Source organism: Thalassophryne amazonica, chromosome 2 (assembly GCF_902500255.1).
Source record: "Thalassophryne amazonica chromosome 2, fThaAma1.1, whole genome shotgun sequence".
Taxonomy (NCBI): Eukaryota; Metazoa; Chordata; class Actinopteri; order Batrachoidiformes; family Batrachoididae; genus Thalassophryne; species Thalassophryne amazonica.
Window position 1 is genome coordinate 102,066,156 of NC_047104.1, and position 24,487 is coordinate 102,090,642.

A 24,487-nucleotide genomic window follows, 5' to 3' on the forward strand; every position below is an offset into this window, starting at 1 on the left:
CTGGAAACCGTATCCGCATTCATCTTCCAACAGAATCTTCATCTAACAGAATGGTTGATGTCTTCTCCTCTGGCTGCATCTTTGCCCTTGTTTCTATCAGTCAATTAGCACAGGTGTGGCCAGGAGTTCTTGAACCTGTGCGGTCAGCCTTTGTCCAACCATGTTCACAGTCTGATTAGTCAAAAACAAAAAAGACAAACACAAACAAACCAAAACACCCCCCCCCCTCCCCAGGGGACCGTCCCATCAATCCCCGGGAAGAGGAGAAAAGAAAAAGACAACCCAAACTTAAGCTTACAAATAAAATGCTAACACCCCCCCCCCCCCCTCCCCAGAGGACCGTTCCATCAAACCCCGGGAAGGGGAGAAAAGAAAAACAACCCAAACTTAAGCTAGCAAATAAAACACTAACACCCCCCCCCCCCAACGACATGTAGGGACCAACACCCCCCAGAGGACATCCCGCCAGCTCCAGGAGTAATAACCACAGCCGAGGTCCCTCTGGGATCCAATGTCACCCACGGGGACTCCCAGCGCCTCCCAGAGGACCATTCCATCAACCCCAGGAGACGCCTCCCCTCATGACCAACGGACCCAGCCCCGCCGTCTATGGCTAGATGGACCCACAGCCCTTTTCCCCCCAGAGGACACCACAGTCAAACCCTGAAGGCGGAAACTGGGGGGAAAAACAAAAGGAGAAAAAAAAAAAACATACAAACAAAACAACCCCAACCCCACCCCCTTGGCGCAGTGGAAACTGGAAGCACGTCCAGTGTCACCAACTGTGACTATACCCCAGAAGCCAACCGGGAGGAGTGGAACAGCGGTTATGGCAGACAGCACAAAACGGCGCCACTCCTCCGACTTCTAACCAGCCACCAGCTGGGGGTATATCCCACTGCCCCAAACCTCAGCCACGCCGTTGGCAGACGGCTCAAAGGCGCGCTGAAGCCGGAGGTGGAACAGGGAATCAACAAACAAACAAAAAAAAACAACAACACCCCGAAACCCCCCCCCCCCCCCCCCCCCCCAGGTGCAGAGGTTATCTGGGAAACGCCCAGCAATAACCAAACGCACCACTCAGCAACGCCGACACTACGGCTCACACACGGCTGGGCAGACGAGAAGAGAGGGAACAAAAGAAAATACCCCAAACCCCCCCCCCCCCTCCAGGGGCAGAGGTTACCTGGGAAACGCCCAGCATAACCAAACTGCCCCACTCCAGCAACGCCGACACGTACGGCTCACCCAGCTGGAGTCAGAGGACAAGAGAGGGCATAACAAAAAAACAAACAAAAAAAAGAAAAAAAAAACAACCCAAGTTACCACCCCATTCACCCCCCAGGGGACCGTCCATCAAACCGGGGAGGTGAAAACTAAAAGAAATAAAAAGAAAGACTAACAGACTAACATAAAATTGCTTGGGTCCTTTGTTGTTGCTCCAAACAGGCTGCAGGGTCACAACCCCAGACACTAATAGTGGAAAAAAAAAAAAAATAAAATCCCACACAAAAACCAACTCAAAAAACACCCACAAGAAATGAACCAACACAAAACTAATCAGTGGTTTATACCGTCAAGCTCAAACAATCGAACACACCTGTTCCAACTTAAGAGCTTAACGGTAATGTGACTCAGTCACCACAAGAGGGAGCCAGAGTGCTAAAAATAAAAAAACCCCTTTGGTGACAGAGAAAACAAACGAGCTGCTTTTCTGTGCGCAGCTGTGTGCAACACACAACCAAAAATGTGATTCAACTAAATAACACCGGAGCTGACACAACAGACGCAGTAGCTATCATTACCCGGGGAAACGGGGCTACGACTGTAACACAGGAAGCACCGCGACCCGTGCCACAGAGCTCCGCCGTGCGCGTTCACCCATTACAGATCCACTCCTGCAGCTCCCGTTTAAACCTCTTATCCGGTCGAAGTGTGACGCGAAGCCGTCGCCAGTCACACTCCACCACGACCCACGGATAAGGCACACACAGGAACACGGCTGCATGAGCGCTCAAATCAGTATTCAGTAATGGGTTCTCCAACGCGCACCATCCGGGCGGAGAGCACCCGCAACTGATCCAGATAACTTCTGAACGTCTGCTGCCGCCTTCCCGGCGCGTTACCGTCTCTGCTACCGCTGGGTCCGTGATGTTTGGCCAGAGACTACTGTTATGTGTCGGACGCAGCCCGGAGAACCGACCAGCGTTTGAAGGACCCAGTATAAAATAAGCAGAGCACGGTACAAAGGATAACAGAGTTTAATGAACATAACAGTGCTGTGAAAAACTATAAAAGTGCGCGGTCTGGCGTGGTGGTTTTGCGGTGCGCTCCCAGCAGCGCCAACAGTCCGGAGCCAGAACCAACCCGGACCCAAGGACCCCGCCGACACCCCCCAGGTGGCCGTGAACAAACCGAGTCTGTGAAAGAAGGAATCATTATGTGAGTCCACACTCAACACACAGAGAGAACGCTCAAAGGTGCACAAACAGCAAACACTTCCTGGATTAATTACTAATCAGCTTCCCACCCTGCAGGCATGGAACACCCAGTTCACAAAACTCCACTGCAGAGGAAGCTGATTACACGACCAACATACAGCTCAATATAATAAGGTGTGAGGGACACCACATTTACTGACTGTATAAATGTTAGTCACAAAATCTAACGTACCTCAGGAAGTGTGCTGACGAGCGTGAGACCTCACCCTCTCCTCTTTCACAGACCATGCATCAAACCTGGACGTTCTCTGCATCCACTGATGATGAGATGGCTCCCGAGACGACGATCTCACCCGTCTGGTCACAAGGTCGAGTCTCGGGCAAATACACACTGTGTACTCCAGTCTTAAATGCCACCATGTTCCAATCCATGTAGATGCACCACAGCTGTGAGTCCTGACGAGCCGCAGGTGATCAGCCTCAGGTGATCAGGGTGAGGTCCTGATAAACTCAGCTACACAGCCACTCAGTCCCAAATGCAAGCCACCTGGAAGGAAAACAAAAGACAGGACAAAAGACAGAAACAAAAAGGCAGCCAGGCCCCCCCAGCCATACAACACTCTAGATTTGATGGTCTTTGGTGTGGACCTTGGTCTTCAGTTCCCACACAAGATATTCCATGGAATTAAATCAGGACTTTATGCAGCCAGTCATATAATGTTCACTTTGTTCTGCTGGAGGGAAGTTCTCAACAGGAACGGCGTATGTTTTGGGTCACTGTAGTGTTGGAAGACAAAGCAACGCTCTAGACCCAGGATTTTTTGCTAACTGCTCAAGGTTTTCACAATCTTCACATATCTTTGTTTTTCATGATTTCTTCCACCTTAATGAGATTCCTGGTTCCAGATACACTGAAACATCCCCACAGCATAATAATCCCACCACTCTGTTTCACAGTGGAGACAGTGTTCTTTGGGTTATACGCTTCTCCCTTCTTTCTCCAAACATAAATAATGTCTGTATGGCCAAAGAACTCTAGTTTCCAACATTTTGTGATAACCTGTGACATTTGGACTCCCATGGTGCCATGTTGAGAAATGATAGTTTCTCCAAATGCGAACGATCGAGAGCCACACCCTACTTTTACTGGGTCAGGCTCAAATATATATATATATATACAGTGCATCCAGAAAGTATTCACGGTGCTTCACTTTTTTCCACATGTTGTTATGCTACAGCCTTATTCCAAAATTGAATAATTCATCCCCCCCCCCCCCCCCAAAAAAAAAAAATAAATAAATTCTACTCACAACACCCCATAGATGACAACATGTTTTGTTGTTGTTGTTGTTTTGGGGGGAGTGCAAATTTATTAAAAAAACAAAAAAGAAAAATCATGTACGTAAGTATTCACACCCTTTGCTCGGTGCTTTGTTGGTGCACCTTTGGCAGCAAATACAGCCTCAAATCTTCCTGAATATGATGCCACAAGCCTGGTGCACCTAGCTTTGGGCAGTGTTGCCCATTCCTCTTTGCAGCACCTCTCAGGCTCCATCAAGTTGGATAGGGAGCGTTAGTGCACAGCAAGTTTCAGATCTCTCCATTGATGTTCAATCAGCTCTGAGCTCTGGCTGGGCCACTCAAGGACATTCACAGAGTTGTCCTGAAGCCACTCCTTTGATATCTTGGCTGTGTGCTTAGGGTCATTGTCCTGCTGAAAGATGAGCTCTCACCCCAGTCTGAGGTCAAGAGCGCTCTGGAGCAGGTTTTCATCCAGGATGTCTCTGTACATTGCTGCATTCATCTTTTCCTCAATCCTGACGAGTCTACCAGTTCCTGCTGCTGAAAAACATCCCCACAGCATGATGCTGCAACCACTATGCTTCACTGTAGGGATGGTGCCTGGTTTCCTCCCAGCATGACTACTGGCATTCAGGCCAAAGAGTTCAATCTTTGTCTCATCAGACCAGAGAATTTTGTTTCTCATGGTCTGAGAGTCCTTCAGGTGCCTTTTGGCAAATCCAGTCAGGCTGCCGTGTGCCTTTACTAAGTGGCTTCTGTCTGGACACTCTACCATACAGGCCTGATTGGTGGATTGCTGCAGAGATAGTTGTAAATTAGTTAACAACATGTCATTTACAGTGGACAACATCATGGAATGTGTTACCATAGAAATTACATCTATAAACTCCAAAAACATGGTTGTTAGTTGCATTTACAGAGCTCCTGGGGCAAATATTGACACCTTTGAAGACGTTGTCTTGGGAATGTATAACAAAATTAACAGAAATAAGCACTTATTTGTCTGTGGAGATTTCAATATAGATTTTTAAATCCTCACAATCATCCACAAATCACCTCATTTATAAACACCTGTACTGTTTGGGGACTGTTTCCAACCATCATTCATCCTAGCAGAATAACTATGGACTCAACTCTTATTGACAATATTTTAACCAACGCTGTATCCGGTAATCTTAGTGCAGGACTACTGGTCAGTGATATTACTGATCACTTGCCTGTTTTCTTAGTTTTTGCATTGGAGGGCTGTTATAAGTATCGAAGTAATACTAAAATCATGAGTAGAAAAGTAACACCTGAATCAATTGAAAATTTAAGGGAGGATTTATCAAGTCAGAATTGGTCAGATGTTTTTGTTGTTGATGTTGACAGGTCATATGATGCTTTTATTTCCATTATTTCCAGGTTATATGACAAACACTGTCCTCTTGTTGACAAAGTGTACAAAAGTCAATACAGCAATAAACCATAGATAACTAAGGGACTTCAGAGGGCATGTAAAAAGAAAAACTTACTGTATAAACAATTCATAAATCTACAAACTAAGGAAGCTGAAAGTAAATATACGAGGTCTGTCAATAAAGTATAGGTCCTTTTTATTTTTTCAAAAACTATATGGATTTCATTCATATGTTTTTACGTCAGACATGCTTGAACCCTCATGCGCATGCGTGAGTTTTTCCACGCCTGTCGGTGACGTCATTCGTCTGTGAGCACTCCTTGTGGGAGGAGTCGTCCAGCCCCTCGTCAGAATTCCTTTGTCTGAGAAGTTGCTGAGAGACTGGCGCTTTGTTTGATCAAAATTTTTTTTTCTATACCTGTGGAGACACATCGAAGTGGACACGGTTCGAAAAATTAAGCTGGTTTTCAGTGAAAATTTTAACAGCTGATGAGAGATTTTGAGGTGATACTGTCTCTTTAAGGACTTCCCACGGTGCGAGCCGTCGCACAGCACTCTCAGGCACCATCGTCAGTCTGTTTCAAGCTGAAAACCTCCACATTTCAGGCTCTATTGATCCAGGACGTCGTGAGAGAACAGAGAAGTTTCAGAAGAAGTCGGTTTCAGCATTTTATCCGGATATTCCACTGTTAAAGGAGATTTTTTTAATGAAAGACGTGCGGGCGGATTGCAGCGCCGGCTCGCAGCCGCCACGACGCTCCGCCACAGGAAAAACACCTCTGTTGGAAGCCTTAAGGACAAGTTGGAACATGTCCAGCTGTTAAACAATTTCTCATATACTCACTCCACTGAAAGCCATCAAAATCCGCCTGGATTTTACAAATGGTTATCAACACGGAGGTGTTTTTCCTGTGCCGCCGAACCGCGCCAGCTGCGTCCCGACGCGCGGACCCGTCCGCACGTCTTTCATTAAAAAAATCTCCTTTAACAGTGGAATATCCGGATAAATGCTGAAACCAACTTCTTCTGAAACTTCTCTGTTCTCTCACGATGTCCTGGATCAATAGAGCCTGAAATGTGGAGGTTTTCAGCTTGAAACAGGCTGACGACGGCGCCTGAGAGCGCTGCGCGATGTCCCGCACCGTGGGAAGTCCTTAAAGCGACAGTATCACCTCAAAATCTCTCATCAGCCGTTAAAATTTTCACTGAAAACCAGCTTAATTTTTCGAACCATGTCCACTATGTGTCTCATAGGTTTAGAAAAAATTTTGATCAAACAAAGTGCCAGTCTCTCAGCAACTTCTCAGACAAAGGAATTCCGACGAGGGGCTGGATGACTCCTCCCACAAGGAGTGCTCACAGGCGAATGACGTCACCGACAGGCGTGGAAAAACTCATGCATGCGCACGAGGGTTCAAGCATGTCTGACATAAAAACATATGAATGAAATCCATATAGTTTTTGAAAAAAATAAAAAGGACCTATACTTTATTGACAGCCCTCATAAAACATATAAGAATAAGTTAACCAACATTATGAGACTCAGTAAGAAAAACTATTACAGTGAGTTACTTGTCAAAAGTAGAAATAACATCAAAAATACATGGAACATTTTAAATGAAATAATAAATAAGAATAGAACTACTAGAGATTATCCTTCATTTTTTCATATTAATAACAACATCACAATTGATAACAAGTCCATTGCTGACCACTTTAACAAATACTTCCTTAATGTGGGTAAAAATCTTGCAAGTAAAATTGATTCATCGACTAATAACTTCTGGGTAAATAATTCAACATTTAACAAGTCTGTTTCAATGTTTATTGGTGGTACTGATGAAAGGGAAATACTTGATCTGGTTCATGGTTCAAAAAGTAAGAAATCATCTGATTTCAATAATTTGGATATGGCTTTATTAAAAAAAATGTATTGATCGTATAGTAAAACCGTTCAGTTACATTTGCAATATGTCTCTTAGTACTGGTAAATTGCCCTCTCAAATGAAAATAGCCAAAGTAATACCTCTGTTTAAAACTGGTGACAAACACACTTTTTTTAATTATAGACCTATATCACTCCTGCCACAATTTTCCAAAATTTTGGAAAAAATATTTGCTAAAAGATTGAATGATTATTTATTGAAGCATTACATAATAAGTGAAGAACAATACGGATTCAGAAAGTTTTGAACTACATCACAGGGCTTTGATGGACTTTGTGGAAAATATAGCAACTGCAATTGACAATAAACAATACACAGTAGGTGTTTTCTTTGATTTGCAGAAAGCGTTTGACACGATTAACCATGGAATATTATTAACTAACCTGCAGAAATACGGTATCAGAGGCCTGGCATATAAATGGATAACTAGTTATTTACATGGCAGATTTCAGTATGTTCAATTTAATAATACTAACTCTGAGCTCAGGGAAGTCACATGTGGGGTGCTGCAGGGTTCAATGTTGGGTCCTTTGTTGTTTATATTGTATATAATTATATAAGTTGGGTGTCAAGATCACTGAGATGTGTCCTTTTTGTGGATGATACCACTGTGTTTTGCAGTGGTGATAATTTTGAGCAGCTTCTGGACATGGTGGAGAAAGAACTGGAAAAGTTTAAGGCTTGGTTTGACGCTAATAAGTTGTCACTCCACCTTGGGAAAACCAAATGTATTATATTTGGAAATAAACAGGCACCCAAATGTAAAAATTTAATCATAAACAACAAGGAAATTGAGCTAGTAAAAGAGAACAAATTTTTAGGTGTTGTAATTGATAATACGAGGTCTGTTAGAAAAGTATCTGACCTTTTTATTTTTTTCAAAAACCATATGGATTTGAATCACATGTGATTGCATCAGCCAAGCATGAACCTTCGTGCGCATGCGTGACTTTTTTCATGCCTGTCGGTTGCGTCATTCGCCTGTGAGCAGGCTTTGTGTGAGCACTGGTCCACCCCTCTCGTCGTTTTTTTTATTGCGAATAAATGTCTGAACGATTTGGAGCTTTGCTGCATCAAATTTTTTCCAGAAACTGTGAGAGACCTCCAGGTGGACACCGTTCGGAAAATTAATATAATATTACATCAGACATGCTTGAACCCTCGTGGGCATGCGAGAGTTTTTCACGCCTGTCGGTTACGTCATTCACCTGTGGGCAGTCTTTGAGTGAGGAGTGGCCCACCCTCTCGTCGTTTTTTTTCATTGTTTAGGAATGGCTCAGAGACTTCTGCTTTGTTTGATACATTTTTTTTCAAAAACTGTAAGGCACAACTGAGTGGACACCATTCAATAAATTCAGCTGGTTTTCGGTGAAAATTTCAACGGCTTATGAGAGATTTTGGTCTGTTAGTGTCGCTTTAAGGACGGCCCACGGCGCTTGACGGCGATCTGCGCTCTGAGGCGGCGGCGTCTCGCTGTTTCAAGCTGAAAAGTTCCACATTTCAGGCTCTGTTCACCCAGGTCGTCATCAGAGAACAGAGAAGTTTCAGAAGAGGTCAGCATGAGGAGTTTATGCGGACATTCCACTGTTAAAGGAGATTTTGTAATGAAAGAACGTGCGGGCAGATTCGCATGTCGGACCGGACCCGATCGCGGGGGGTCGCGACAGGGAAAAACACCTCCATTGGAAACCTTAACGGACAAGTTGGAACATGCCCAGCTGTTAAACAATTTCTCAGATACTCACTTGTTGAAAGCCATCAAAAGCCGCCTGAATTTTACAAATGGTTTTCAACACGGGGGTGTTTTTCCTGTCACGGCGCAGACGGATTTGCGGCGGCGTCACAGAACCGATTGGCCGAATTTGCCCGCACGTTCTTTCATTACAAAATCTCCTTTAACAGTGGAATGTCCGCATAAACTCCTCATGCCGACTTCTTCTGAAACTTCTCTGTTCTCTGACAATGACCTGGGTGAACAGAGCCTTAAATTAGGATGTTTTCAGCTCGAAACAGCCAGACAGACGCCACCTCCGACTGCGCCGCGCCGATCCGCTTTGTGAGCTGTCCTTAAAGCGAAAGAAACTCCACAATCTCTCATCAGCCATTAAACCTATCACCGAAAACCAGCTGAATTTCTCGAATAGTGTCCACTCGGATATCCCTCACAGGTCCTGAAAAAATTTTGATAAAGCAACGCGCGCCGTCTCCAGCAGCGTCTCAGACAAAGGATTTCAGCCGAGAGGGCTGGACCAGTGCTCACTCAAAGCCTGCCCACAGGCGAATGACGTCACCGACACGCGTGAAAAAACTCACGCATGCGCACGAGGGTTCAAGCATGTCTGGTGTAATCGCACATGATTCAAATCCATATAGTTTGTTTTTTTTTTTATAAAACTGCCGGTTAGTTTTCTAATAGACCTCGTATGTCACAGTGATCTAAAACAACCTGTCAGACCTAAATAATGTTTATAGCAGAAGAATTTCTGTGAAAACAGCCATAAAATTGATGGACTTTACAGCTATTTAACATTAAACCTCTAATACATGAAAAAATAAAAGATAAATAAAAAGAGTTTTCCAAAATACTACACCTTTAATAATGATCCAGTGTGAGCAACATTTGGACTGTTTTAATTTTCAAATGTACTTCTTACATTCATACAGTGTTTTTAATACAGGTTTACATGTTTTAACAAATATGTGACTGCTGAATGATCCTGAGGTGTCATTGAGACTCACGGAGCCATGTGCCATTTCAGTGTAAAAAGTCTGTGAAAATGATATTATACCAATCTGTGTCTTTGAGAACAGCTGAAAAGCAGGTGTTTGACTCACAAAGAATGACATTGTTGTTAATATGGTACTGTACACAAATTCAGTTTCATTTCATTTTATTTAGTTTATATTGCACCAAATCGCAACAAAGCTGCCTCAAGGTGCTTGAGACAGGAAAGGTCTTACCAACCCCTAGAGCAAGCACACAGGTGACAGTGGTAGAGATAAACTCCCTCTGATGATGTGAGGAAGAAACCTCAAGCAGACCAGACTCAAAGGGGCCATTCTACCAAAAAGGTTTACAATGGAGAACATAACACAACAATTAATGGCAAATTACCAAAGTTTTGGTACTAATGATAATGTGCTGCAGATGGGCCAAAAGATAAAGTATGTCGGGAGGTGGTGGCATAATGGTTTGCACTTTGGCCTGTGATGCCAGTGATCCGGGTTCAAATCTCAATTACAGCCATGCTCCCAACTGGCACTTTCAACAGGAGTGCTGGGGAGGAGTGAGAGACATGCCGTGGGCCCTTTTTGGAAAGTTTTGTTGGCTACCCACGTAAAAAAAAAAAAACCTTTATCTCTCTTCCTTATCTGTAAAACCTATACTAAAGTGCAGCTTTAAAGCACTCCACAGATCTCATTTTGAGATGCAGAGTTTTTCTCTCATAAAATTACATCTTTAGTATTGTAATATTAGGACTTTATTCTTGTAATTTACGAGTTTTTTATCATAAAAATATGACTTTATTCTCGTAATATTACAAGTCGTTTTTCTCGTAAAACTACAACTTTATTCTCGTAATATTACGAGTTCTTTCTCGTAATATTACAACTTTATTCTTGTAATATTGCAACTTTATTCTCGAAGTCTTAAAAAAAAAACATATTGTGGCCCTGAAACGCCGCCGTGGATTTGTGCTGGCTGTAATATAGGCCCATATCTCACAAACCATGAGGGCATGTCACACCAGAGAACAGACTAGCGTGGTGGACATGTCTCATAGACTACGTAAAAGTCCTTATAATGGCTAAAACTAAACATTTTATGCCTAAAGTTTACAACAGAATTTCTATGTGCTCGAATATGTACATCCTAGAAACCCCAAATATTTTTAGTTGTAACAAACCGATAAAAACTGATTTTGTACAATATGAGCCCTCTGACAGTTTAAGTACTGAGAGTACTCCAGCTGTATATTACCACATGTACACTTGAAAGCGTGCAAAATCAACAGAAGTTCTGTCTTTCTGTCTGCATTTGTAACATGTATCACCAGGTGTGGCAGTGCGGAGGCAGTGTGGAGGTCTTACCTTGCTCCCGGATTGCCCATATAGAGAGAGCACATAAACCCTACACTGAAGACCTAACATCTCACGTTCGTCGAAATGCTCTCAGAGTTGCAGAGGTTTGGATGGATGAGTTTAAAAGTCATGTCTACATGGCCTGGAACATTCCCCAAGAGGTGAGTGACCTTATTTATGTTGTTTTCATACAAGTACATATTGCAAATCATACATAGAAAAAGTAGTTAATTATCCCCCACTGAGCAAATATATCATAGGGGAGTACAAGAAACGTTGTGTGTCCATCTGCCCGTGAGTCAGTTCAGAGCTAGACCTCAGAACCAATCATGATTTTGTTCCTACTGTGACATAGATTATATGTCATAGGTATTGGCAAGGGTATACCCATTGACTAGTACCCTTCTTCTCAGAAAGTTCTTTCAGTCTCATTGCTTGTTTCATATTTCTGCTGGCAGCTATCATCTATAATTAACCAGTGTCTGCCATTCCTCAGTGTGTGTGGCACTTTTCAAATGCCAGATTGCCCTAAATTATCAAACATCGGAACTGCCAGAAAGCAGTATTGTTTAAACATCTGCTGTAAAAAAAAAGGGGGGAGTCTGGGATTCAGCTTTGCAACCGTGCAAAAATTAAAACAAAAATTGAAGTACGAGTTCCAACTCCATTGAAACATTGCAATGAGAGCAGAGTACAGTCATAGGGGCAGTCTATACATTGTGATGTTTTTTTTTTCTTTCCTTTTTTATTTGCTGCTTTTTATCATGTGCATGACATTTACCAGTACATGGGATTTGAAACTGTAGCTTTCACCCCACAATCTACACTGAACATGCATACAGGAACCAATGTCATAAAACCACAAATTTGACAACAGAAGACATCAGGCAATGGCATCATACATCTGAAGGACAAACGGGTTGTTCCATTCAGCAGCCACCTAATCTAAATGTCACTAAGCTGAATGTCATCTGTTGTCAGCTGCACCTCTCCCATCACAGACAATTAGTTGAATCCAGGATCAAACATTCATTTCTTGTCACTTCTGTAAGTGATGCAGTTAGGTGTAGGCCAGTGAATATGATGCCACAAGCCTGGTGCACCTGTGTGTACCAGGCTTGTGGCATCAATATATGTGGCATCAATATATGTGTTGTTGTGATTCAATAAGATAATCTATATGGAGACATTGACTATTGGAAATTTCAATGTAAAAAATGCAGAAGAAACTGGAATGAGAAATAATTGGATGTCAGACATAATTTGAGCAAAATGTTTCAAAAACTAGAGCACCGCACTCATAGAGCGCAAACCTCCACCAGCACTAGTTGACAACAAATTTTCAAGGTCAAGGTCCTGTTAGAAATGGCATTTCATAAGCTGAATTAGATGTGATCAAATGTCAGGAGGATGTATTTAGTTCATGCACTTGAATCTAAGTTTTTTGTGGTGTTGAAGGTTTTTTTTTTTTTCAGCTTTTTCGGTTCAGATCATTTTCACAGAACATTACTTATCTCTGCGTGCACAATTTGTTGCTTTGTGGTACTTAGTTTCCGACTGATAACTGGAAAACAAACAGGCATAAAATTGGAACCTCCATCGAATTTTGGTGGTGTAGGTACTTTTGATTGAGATAAAATGCCAAATGTACACCAAATGGGCTTTTCAATATTAAATTTAAATGTCCACAAAATCCACAGTCAGGATCAGATCTAGATCAAACTTTGTCAGGCGATACTGAGTGCCAGTCTGCACCCCACGTTGAAATGTGAGAGTGATTGGGGCATGTTTGATTAAGATATAATGTAAAATATACATTAAATGGGGATTTCAATATTAAATTTAAATGATGACAAAATCTGTAATCTGGATCAGAACCAGATCAAATTTTGTCAGTCCATAAAGGATACCATCCTACATAACACTCTCAGTTGTGAATTTTTGAAAATTACTTCAATGTTAAAGATAGTGTGACCTTGAAAATTTAATCAGTTCTTGTCTATCAGGATATGAATCTTCAGTTAAATTTTTATAACTATATATGAAACGTTGTGGGCTCCGGGCTGTTCACAAACAGACAGGAAAACAGACAAACAAACTGGGGCGATAACATAACCTCTTCCAACTTCATTGGTGGAGGTAAAAACACAGGGAAAAAAGATTCTCATATGTTTATGGGGTGGTTTGTGCTCGGAGAAGAGGAAAAGTGGGGCAGGGTGAGGTTTTATACACACACACACACACACATAACCAGATAAGAAAAGAATATATATATATATATATATATATATTCTTTTCTTATCTGGTTTGCAAGAAACAACCTGTTTGAATGGAAAAGAGCTATTTTGCAATTATTCTACTGTTATGCAATTTCCTCACTGGATTTAATAAAGTATTCTGTTTCTAATTCTGAACTCCGTTTCCCAAGCGACTGGGAGATGAGTGATGTAATTTGTGGCATCATAGTGGGTGGCTCTGTCACCCAAAGCATGCACAGGATAAATTAGTGTATCTCAAATAGCACACAGGAGTTCATATAAGGACCTCTATGACAAATGTCACAGAATCTAAAATGAGATGTTTCAGACCTAAATTGTGCTTTTATAAGAGGACTTTCAACATCTACAGGTGTACAGGGGAACTTTATGGATGTTTAACATGAATGCCCAACCATATCCTACATCCTGGCAAATAAAGAGATGAATGAATAAATAATTCTGCAAAATGTGTCACTTTAATTTATTTTTTAATAAGGAGAAACAAATGGGAGTATAAAATCTCTTCTGAAAAAAAAAAACCCGCTCTTTAAAATGGAAACAATTCAAGCTAAAACAGATTGTTTAAATCATTATTTATGTAGGTTATTTTTAAGTTAGTTTGTTTTCCAATTTGAACACACGGTCTTGTGCTTTAATAGTCTAGTTTCATATAATATTCAGAACACTTTTAGGAGCTCTTGAATGAATTCATACTCAGTGAAAAACTAATACAAAATAGAAAAAAATCATGCCTGTCTTTTTGTAACTTAAATGTTACTTCCTTCAAAGTCTGAGCCAAATGTCTGCTCAGTGCTGTTTTTTTTCTCTCCTTACAGTGTGTAATCAGTTTGAATATGTAAATCCACCTTATGACTAGATGAACATCTGCAAGCAATTCATTCAGTCAGTAATGAGTCGTTCAACAGTCTGTACTCAAGAAGTCTGATATTTAGCCACAGTTTCAGCCCCATGAATTAAATACAAAGAAAAAATAGTAAATTCACCTCTGGAAGGTTAAAAATTCAACAGTATGTCACGTCATCGTAGTTCTACATCAGTGGCGGAAGCTCATTGTCGGCTTACATCTTAAAATTTCTCTATTTATATGTAAATTCAAATATGTAAAATGGTCATAACAGTCCCAAGTTGCACACGCATTTCACAATTTATATCTCTATTATATACAGTGTTTTATGATGGCACAATTACCAAGTGGTTAGTGCACTTGGTTTCACTGTGGAAGGTTCCCGGTTCAAACCCCATCCCTGCCAAATTTCTCCATGTAATGTGGAGTTGTGTCAGGAAGGGCATCCGTCATAAAACTTGTGCCAGAATCAATATGCAGGACCACCTTGGATCTGCTGTGGCGACCCCGAGTGAAAACAAGCCGAAGGGACTTACTTTTATAAGAATATTATTAATGTTTTTAATGTTTTTAATGTTGAATAATGCACTAATTAATTCTGAAGTTTTGTAACAAACACAGACAGATGGCAAAGGATTATGGGTAAAATGTGCCTCCGCTAACACTGATTGGTTGACTCACTCATTCTATGTAAACCAGCACGTTAATGTGAGGTGTGTCATGTGTTGGTGTTTACAGATAAACATGCTTTTGTAAAATATGCCATCTTTAGTTGTAAAAAAAAAAAAAAAAAGCATTTAAAAAAAAAAGCCAAGTTGTAATGAGATAACCGTCTGATATAACCGGTGTCAAAGTAAATAGAACACTGCCAACTACTGGACGCTCAGTACTAGGGTGAATACTGCCATGAACACTACTGGCCAGTAGATAGCAGTAGAGACCATGAAAACTTGCCAACACAAAATTCCAGATAATCCGTGTCTGCTACGTTTAAGATGCGTGGAATTTAATAAATGCAAACTGAATTTCTTATATATATTTCTCTGGAACAAAGACGACAGACGGTGTTTGACATAAGCAGCACTCTAATAGCAAACAGGAATCGATTGCAGTGATTCCAATTGAAAATAATGGAGGAGCAACCTGAGCTTCTTCTGGCATTTTTACATAAAACAAACACAATAACAATATCTGTAAACCCAGAGAATATATTCACAAGAGTTTTAGGCACAATATACAAAGAGTTTAATGCTGTTGTCCGTGTGGAGCCTGATCAGAGCATCTCAAATGCATTTCTTCTGTTGTGAATGTACTGAGGTACCCATAATGCACCTGGGCACAGCATGTCCACACTAAAACTTTCAAAATTAGTGCATTACTTTAAAACTGAAACATATATCTGATATTTTCACTTCATAAAACTTCAGACGTGACATTAATTTAAATAACTTGTCTGAAATTAGTTTGGTTAAAATTTTAGCCATAAGTTAAAACTGTATGCCTTTGGATGACTTGGGCAATATTGCCAGCATATCAGTATGGAGTCAAAAGAAATGAGCCTTTTTCTTTTTTGTGACCAGTTCTCCTTTGCCTGCAGAGGATAGAGCAGTTTCTTCTAGAACCAGCTCTCCTCTGTTTACAGAGGATAGAACTGTGCATCTACTACAAAATATTTAACAGGTTGGTATTTAACTGATTTTTGATTTCATAGATGTTTGTAACTATTCAGCTTTGTTTACCACGTCTACAACAATACATTAGCTGTCTAGAAAAATCGGACCAAGACTTATCGGAAGATAATTAGTGTGATAACGGTTTTCAAAGTTATCTGAAAAGCTAATCCAATAATGAAAACATTATCTTCGATAATTAGCGGTTAGCGGATTAGCGGAACATTGAACCGCTGCTTCATATTGATTCAGTGGTTCAAAACGCTTCAGTTTCTCCGTCACTAATTTTCATGAATAAAGTACATCAGCAACCACTAATTATTACCACATATGCCCAGATAGACTTATAATAATGAATACTTTGATGTTGTGTTGCAAACTGGGACATTAATTAACATGCAACGACTTTTAATTTGAAGCAGAGAGTAACTCACCGAGATCTTCTCACATAACGTCTAATCCAGTGTGCTTCTCTGTACACCTTTAAAACAGACTGTTTTTTAGCGCACACAAAACACTTTGGCATAATAATAAAAATGCATAAATACGCAAAAATGTGCAAACTAATTTTCACATTCCAATAGCTGTCAATCAAAACAGGATTCAGCCTTTTGACTGATCATCCAATCATTGTGCAGAACTCCAGAATCCAGGCCCACCCACAGCTCCATTCACCCCTAGAGACGCTCGCTGTCTGGGGGTGTCCGGAGGCGTCCAGGGGCGGGACAAAATCCTGGCTGTATCCAATGACTGTCGCGTTTTGTGGCAATGGAGAAAAATCTTTCCAGGCAGTCCCATTGAAGTGAACTGAAGCTTGGCTTCTACAGGAAAATGCATTGACCACTTACCGTATGAGAAAAAGATTTATGAAAAGTTAACAAAATAGAGTCAATCGATTTGTGAGAAGTAGCTGATTCTGAACGAATTCGTCTTCAAGATGAACATGTTCTAGCACATTTGTAGTCAGTGAAATGAACACAAACTGTACATATTTGACCATTTAATTTTTTTGACATTTTAGGGGAAGCTGAGCTTTCCTTGCAGTCTTAGAGAAACCGCCTCTGTCCTACATCCATCACAGTTCAGTGAATATGTTCAGATGAGTTTGTGCACCAGAGAGTCGCGTCAGCAACATATTAACATCACAGTTAGAAATTCAGCTTTTGAGGTGAGTTATTAAAGAGAGACGTCAGTGATAATACAGTGGACGTGAATGTACAGATGGTCCCTGTGTAGGGGGGAAACTGTTTTATAAATGAAGGTGGAATGGACTGGATTGTGGTGGGATAAAAAAAATGCTTTTTAAGTCAGAGCAGGAAAAATCTGAATCCTGCAGAGGCTGTTCAAGTCTGTGCTAAATGGCTGCATAATGTTTTTCTATGGCCTATTATGTGATTTGCTTCTCCACAAACCACATTTAATCAGCGCTGCGTTTTTGTGTGTGACTGTTTCTGTGTGTGCGTGTGTGTCTGTGTGTGTGTGAACCCAGGACTCGGGCATAGATATTGGCGATGTATCTGAAAGGAAAGCTCTGAGGAAAAGGCTGCAGTGCAAAACCTTCAGATGGTACCTGGTCAACATCTACCCCGAGATGCGGATGTACAGCGACACCATTGCATATGGAGTAGTAAGCCCCTCCTCCCCGTTATTGTCTCTAATTCAATTCAGCTTCTGCAAAAGACAAAACAAGGCTAAGCCACGCTTGAGCAAGTCATTTTAATCCCATTTGTCAGGATTTGAATGGCTACAATCATGAAGATAAACATTTCTCAAAGAGGTGCTTTGCTCTAGCAACTCTGCCTAATTTCTTCTGACGAAAAAGAATATGGAATCAGATCATTATGTCTGAGTATGTCACTGAACACATCAGCAGGCAGGGTTTATGTGGGTTTGTCAGTAGGTAAACAGGTTGGAAGTAGAGTTCCTATATATTACAGCAAGAATGATACACTTCGCTCCCGATACAATATATATCACAATTACTTCAGTGCCGATTTACTACGGACCACGATTCTTCAGAAATGCAATTCTGTCACGATTGGAATTTGATAATACAATATGATGTGTTTTTTGTTTGCACTAGACCATGGGAAAAAGTTGAATAATACACTTTTTGAGATGCTATATCATAAATCATATTCATAAAAACAATGCACTTTTTTTCTGGAAACTTATACTGTATATTTGGTATTTAAATAAATAAAATGTTTTTTGGAGTAAAGTGCTACCTGCCAGTGTACCTATCACAACTCTGGACATATCTGCATTAATGGTGTGCATTAGGGTTGGGCAGTGTCTACTTAACTGGTGTACAGTACTACTATGTGTGCAGGTGAACCCTTCTTGATATCTCAGATTAACATTTTCCATCCTGCACTTGATGAGTACCTTACACGGCACACTTGACCACAGATGGCTTGGAATCTCAGCCCAGCTCATATTTGGCTCTCCGACTGCCTGGCACGTCTCAGCTGTTTCACATATAAATAAAGACTAGGCTAGTTCCTGCGCTCTCTAACTGACACTCCATAAAGTACATATTCATCAGTGCTCTATTTGATCTCCTCAGGACACTTTGAGGTGTCCTCAAGGTGTTCTGTGGGTTTGTTGCAGATGTATGGGACACCGGAAGTACTGCAACGTATGATCCAGTCTCTGTACAACCCTAGTAGGAGCTGTACCCTCATTCTTGGCATTACATCGGACCTGTTCCTGGTCCTGTTTCTTATTTCCTGTTCACAGAAATCGACTGCACAGAGGAGTGAACTGCTGGATCCCACTGCTCTCCATTTCCTACTCCAAGAAGAAATGCCTATCTACGTTTAAGCAAAATATCAAATAATGCAGACCTGTTTAGGTGTCATATACAACAAATAATGAGTGTTATGTTCCATCTTTCAGTTCATGCAAATATTCTTATCATTACACTCATAAATATTCATCATTTGTATTTCACACTGTCCTGCAGACATTTATTAGTGTAGTCAGCCAACAGTGCACACTGGAAATGTTTCTATATTTTATTGTTATTTGTTCTCATATAGCCTTTATTCGTACATTCCTCCCACCTCACATTACTGTGATGCACTCTAATATACAGTAATACACAGACCACAGCATTATGGCACTGCTGTGTATGCTGTACGGTTGTTTATTCCTCAGTCCATCTAACAAATGTGAGGGGGATATAATGAGGAAATAGGCCACATCATTACGCTCATTTCTCCTCATTACTTGACCTCATTACTCAATATTGGCTGGGCGCATATGATGGCTCATCAGTAGTGATGGTTTGACACAGCATTACATTACAGCAGATTTCCATCCTTGTTTAACACAGAGGTCGAGGAGAAACACCAGGCGTGTTGTCCCTGCAGATGTTGCACATTACAGATACTCACTCGCCTGTGTCCAACATGTTTACACTTACAGTAAACTGTCTCACAGGGCCATATACTGTATTGCCTGTGGGTTTACTGATTATATGATCCATGCAGGCTTCTCTGCAGCCATTGGGGAGGTGAGGGTTGCCTACCCATGATCTCCCGAGCTCTTCATACAAAATACAATTCCTACCATATAGCGTGAAGATTTTCTAAAGGAAAACAAAGTTTAAGATGGTTCGGAGCATGATTTCCCATTTACCTTTTACATTTTTTCAACTATTGTTAAACTGTATTATTATTGCATTTTCTCTAAATAACCTTTAATGATCACATTGTGTTTTGCACAGTGCAGCCTCACACCCACCTCATCACATTTTGACGCAAAAGGTTCATTTTGACTGACTGTCAGTATGTGATGAATTGGGAAGCCCCTTTGCATCACGATGTGACGAATGGGTAAATGGTATCCCTAACTGTGATCATAACCGTTACCATAAACGTGACTATAACCATAATCATAACCGTGATTATAACTCTAATGCAAATGAGGATAAATGTTCCCTCAGCAGGTAGGTCTGTTATCAGAGAGAAATGACACTGCTGTGAAAAAAACCCCGTTTTTCCAGGCATCACTATGTGTTGCAGAGGGTCTGCTTAACAAAGAGACACTGACCGAACATCATATTGTGACTAGTCCACAGAGGATGCGTGGCCCATATCATTCTCCTTAGACTATCTGTTCAGACTCGGACAGCTCAGTCTTATAAATAGTTCCCGTCCCCTCCAGAATAAATAATGTATTGCAAGGCTGAATTTGATATTTTTCCCTGTGCTTTCACATATGTATAATCTCTTTTAAATGATCCACTCTCAGTTCTCCTTATGTGGAACAAAAATTGAACAGACTGAAAAGAGCTCACTTTGCTTTGAGCTCAGATTGGAGCGCACCCAAAGTAGAAACATGCATGTGATCGATATCTTGGAGAGCAAGAAAGATTAACTCCGGTTAGCACCAGTAGGGCAGTTCTACGGTAACGGAATTGCAATCTGAGCGAATCTGTCGTGGTTAGAGGCCATATGTTCAGGTTTTGCTGCTGTTGTAATTCCATTACCATAGAATTGCCCAGTAGCAACTCTTTTATCCCGATTTTATATATTCTCTTATTTTCAAACTTCTGCCTCGAATGACACATGGTTTTTTTCAAAGCACAGGTGAGCAACAGATGCCAAGATGGTGCAGGTTTTCCTTCCCTTATCTTAAAGTCCCAATCTCCTGTGGAGATGATCGATAACAAGGAAATTCTATACCGTTTAGGCCCTTCATGGCACACTGTTGCTCACCCCTGGTTCAGCATATTTATGTAGGGGCAGATTTGTGCACTAAATGAGTGACGGTCACATGAGTGCATAGATTATCTGTGGTTGCACATGTGAATGATGTGGGTGTTTGGGTACGTTTAAAATGTAAGAGACTGTCTTACAAACAGCTTATGAATCACTCTTGTGAGTCTGGTCTGCTTGAGGCTTCATCCTACATCCTCCCATAGACTGTACAGTAGTGTTCAGAATAATAGTAGTGCTATGTGACTAAAAAGATTAATCCAGGTTTTGAGTATATTTCTTATTGTTACATGGGAAACAAGGTACCAGTAGATTCTCACAAATCCAACAAGACCAAGCATTCATGATATGCACACTCTTAAGGCTATGAAATTGGGCTATTAGTAAAAAAAAGTAGAAAAGGGGGTGTTTCACAATAATAGTAGTGTGGCATTCAGTCAGTGAGTTCGTCAATTTTGTGGAACAAGCAGGTGTGAATCAGGTGTCCCCTATTTAAGGACCAGCACCTGTTGAACATGCTTTTCTCTTTGAAAGCCTGAGGAAAATGGGATGTTCAAGACATTGTTGAGAAGATCAGCGTAGTTTGAATAAAAAGTTGATTGGAGAGGGGAAAACTTATACACAGGTGCAAAAAGTTATAGGCTGTTCATCTACAATGATCTCCAATGCTTTAAAATGGACAAAAAAAAAACAGAGACGTGTGGAAGAAAATGGAAAACAACCATCAAAATGGATAGAAGAATAACCAGAATGGCAAAGGCTCACCCATTGATCAGCTCCAGGATGATCAAAGACAGTCTGGAGTTACCGGTAAGTGCTGTGACAGAAGATGCCTGTGTGAAGCTAATTTATTTGCAAGAATCCCCTGCAAAGTCCCTCTGTTAGATAAAAGACATGTGCAGAAGAGGTTACAATTTGCCAAAGAACACATCAGCTGGCCTAAAGAGAAATGGAGGAATATTTTGTGGACTTATGAGAGTAAAATTGTTCTTTTTGGGTCCAAGGGCCACAGACAGTTTGTGAGACGACACCCAAACTCTGAATTCAAGCCACAGTTCACAGTGAGGCATGGTGGTGCAAGCATCATGATATGGGCATGTTTCTCCTACTATGGTGTTGGGCCTATATATCGCATACCAGGTATCATGGACCAGTTTGGATATGTCAAAATACTTGAAGAGGTCATGTTGCCTTATGCTGAAGAGGACATGCCCTTGAAATGGGTGTTTCAACAAGGCAATGACCCCAAGCACACTAGTAAACAAGCAAAATCTTGGTTCCAAACCAACAAAATTAATGCCTCGCAGATGTGAAGAAATCATGAAAAACTGTGGTTATACAACTAAATACTAGTTTAGTGATTCACAGGATTGCTAAAAAAGCACTTTGAACATAATAGTTTTGAGTTTGTAGCGTCAACAGCAGATGCTACTATTATTGTAAACACCCCCTTTTCTACTTTTTTTTTTACTAATAGCCCAATTTCATAGCCTTAAGAGTGTGCATGCTTGGTCTTGTTGGATTTGTGAGACTCTACTGAATCTACTGGTACCTTGTTTCCCATGTAACAATAAGAAATATACTCAAAAACCTGGATTAATCTTTTTAGTCACGTAGCACTACTATTATTCTGAACACTAGTGTATATATACTAGACAAAGCCTGCATGATGCCGCCCATAGGTTTTTTTTAATAAGTACCCCAAACAACTGATATGAAGCCCATGTCAAGGCATCACCCTGTTGGCAGCTGCAGCAGCGCTGATTATGGCAATGCCACAATGAGCTCATTAATGCATAAAGAGCTGAAGAGAGAGTGGCTCAGTGTGTGTGATGGAAGAAGCCTGAACACACCCCTCTCTGTGCGTATGAACCACCCAAGCTAACAGACTTACCTTGGTCCAGGTGTTTAATAAATCATATTTTTGGTAACTGCATGACAGTTACCATAATGATTTGCCTTGCTGTGGACCTTAAAAGTTCTGAGCCATTTATTTTCTCAGTTATACTGCATTAAAGGGATCTAACAGATCAGGCTACTGATACTAATGCCGTTTGCATACAACGTAAAACACAGCAGAGAAGCTTAAATCTTTGACTGGACTGGGTTGCTTGACGCGAGGACGTTTCGCTTCAAATTGCAGAAGCTTCCTCAGCTAAAATTCTTGCTCTGGTAGTCTGACTTCTGTCTTAACTCTTGTAGAGAAGAATAAACAGAAGCCACAAAAGCTGGAGTTTTAAACCTAACCAGACCCCTCCTACCGAGAGGCAGACTGCTAAGGCTAGTGACTAAACAATAGCTCTAATTAGCACCTATTGTGCTCTAGTTAGCACCCTACTAATGACAGGGCAGCTGTCCCTCCTGATGATGGAATGGACGTCTCTCCAGATGGCTCCCTTGACGACTCTCCTGATGACGTGAATGACTCATTACCATGAACAAAAGACTGAAACTGCTTTGACCTGAGTACCCCATTGTAAACAGGGGACAAAGCATGTCTCTCCCTTATTTAGCAGAAGTAGGGGAAAAACTACAAAGGATCTTCAGACAGCACAAAATCCCAGTTTACTTTAAACCAGTTAACACCTTGAGACAGAAATTAGTTCACCCTAAGGACAGGATCCCCAGTTACAAACAGAGCAATGTAGTGTATTCTATCAGATGTCAGGAAAACTGTAACGAACACTACATAGGTGAGACTAAGCAACCTTTACACAAAAGGCTATACCAGCACCGCAGAGAGGGCGCCAGTGGACCTCAGTCTGCAGTTCATCTCCACCTTAAAGACACTAACCACACATTTGAGGACAAGGAAGTTAAAATCTTAGCCAGAGAGAAGAAATGGTTTGAGAGAGGGGTCAAGGAGGCATTCTATGTGAAATAGTTGAAACCCAGCTTTAACCAGGGAGGGGGTCTGAGACACGCTTTGTCCCCTGTTTACAATGGGGTACTCAGGTCAAAGCAGTTTCAGTCTTTTGTTCATGGTAATGAGTCATTCAGGTCATCAGGAGAGTCGTCAAGGGAGCCATCTGGAGAGACGTCCATTCCATCATTAGGAGAGACAGCTGCCCTGTCATTAGGAGGGTGCTAACTAGAGCACAATAGGTGCTAATTAGAGCTATTGTTTAGTCACTAGCCTTAGCAGTCTGCCTCTCGGTAGGAGGGGTCTGGTTAGGTTTAAAACTCCAGCTTTTGTGGCTTCTGTTTATTCTTCTCTACAAGAGTCAAGACAGAAGTCAGACTACCAGAGCAAAAATTTTAGCTGAGGAAGCGAAACGTCCTCGTGTCAAGCAACCCAGTCCAGTCGAAGATTCAAGCTTCTCTACTATGGAAACCACCTGGACGTAAAACACGGCAACAATTTTACTCAGCACAAAAATTGCAGTAGGGGTGCCTTAGATGATCCATGAGTGCGTTTCACCACACAATGAGCCATATTATTCCAGGTGTTTGGAATAAAATACTCCAAACAAAAGCAACAGCCTCCAAAACAGCTAGCAGCCCTTGCCTATGGATGCTGAACTATGGGCGCTATGACAGGTGGAGACACTAGGCTGAGCCACTCCCACTCAAAGTGACCATGCCCCTAGTTATGCAGAATACAAATAATGAAGTTTATGAGTTAAATGGTATGAATATTTCATGAGGTGAAAGCTGAAACAAACCATTCAACAAGGCAAAGCCGAGTTGAATGGTTTGTTCTTGTTGTAGTGGGCCAGCAGTACCTCCTCTTCAGCGGCCCACATCAGTTCTAGCTTTCACCGAATTAAATATTATTTCCATTGAAAGAATGTAA

General features: G+C 41.3%; 1 protein-coding gene across 1 annotated transcript in view; it reads left to right on the forward strand.

Annotated features, from left to right (window-relative positions):
• The window catches only part of galnt18b (UDP-N-acetyl-alpha-D-galactosamine:polypeptide N-acetylgalactosaminyltransferase 18b), a 366,991-nt gene that overhangs the window by 313,955 nt on the left and 28,549 nt on the right, over window positions 1-24,487 (forward strand). Inside the window, exons 7-8 of the mRNA XM_034190778.1 lie at window positions 11,147-11,332; window positions 17,454-17,591. Of these exons, the coding sequence (XP_034046669.1) occupies window positions 11,147-11,332; window positions 17,454-17,591 (324 nt within the window). The remainder of the gene's footprint in view (window positions 1-11,146; window positions 11,333-17,453; window positions 17,592-24,487) is intronic.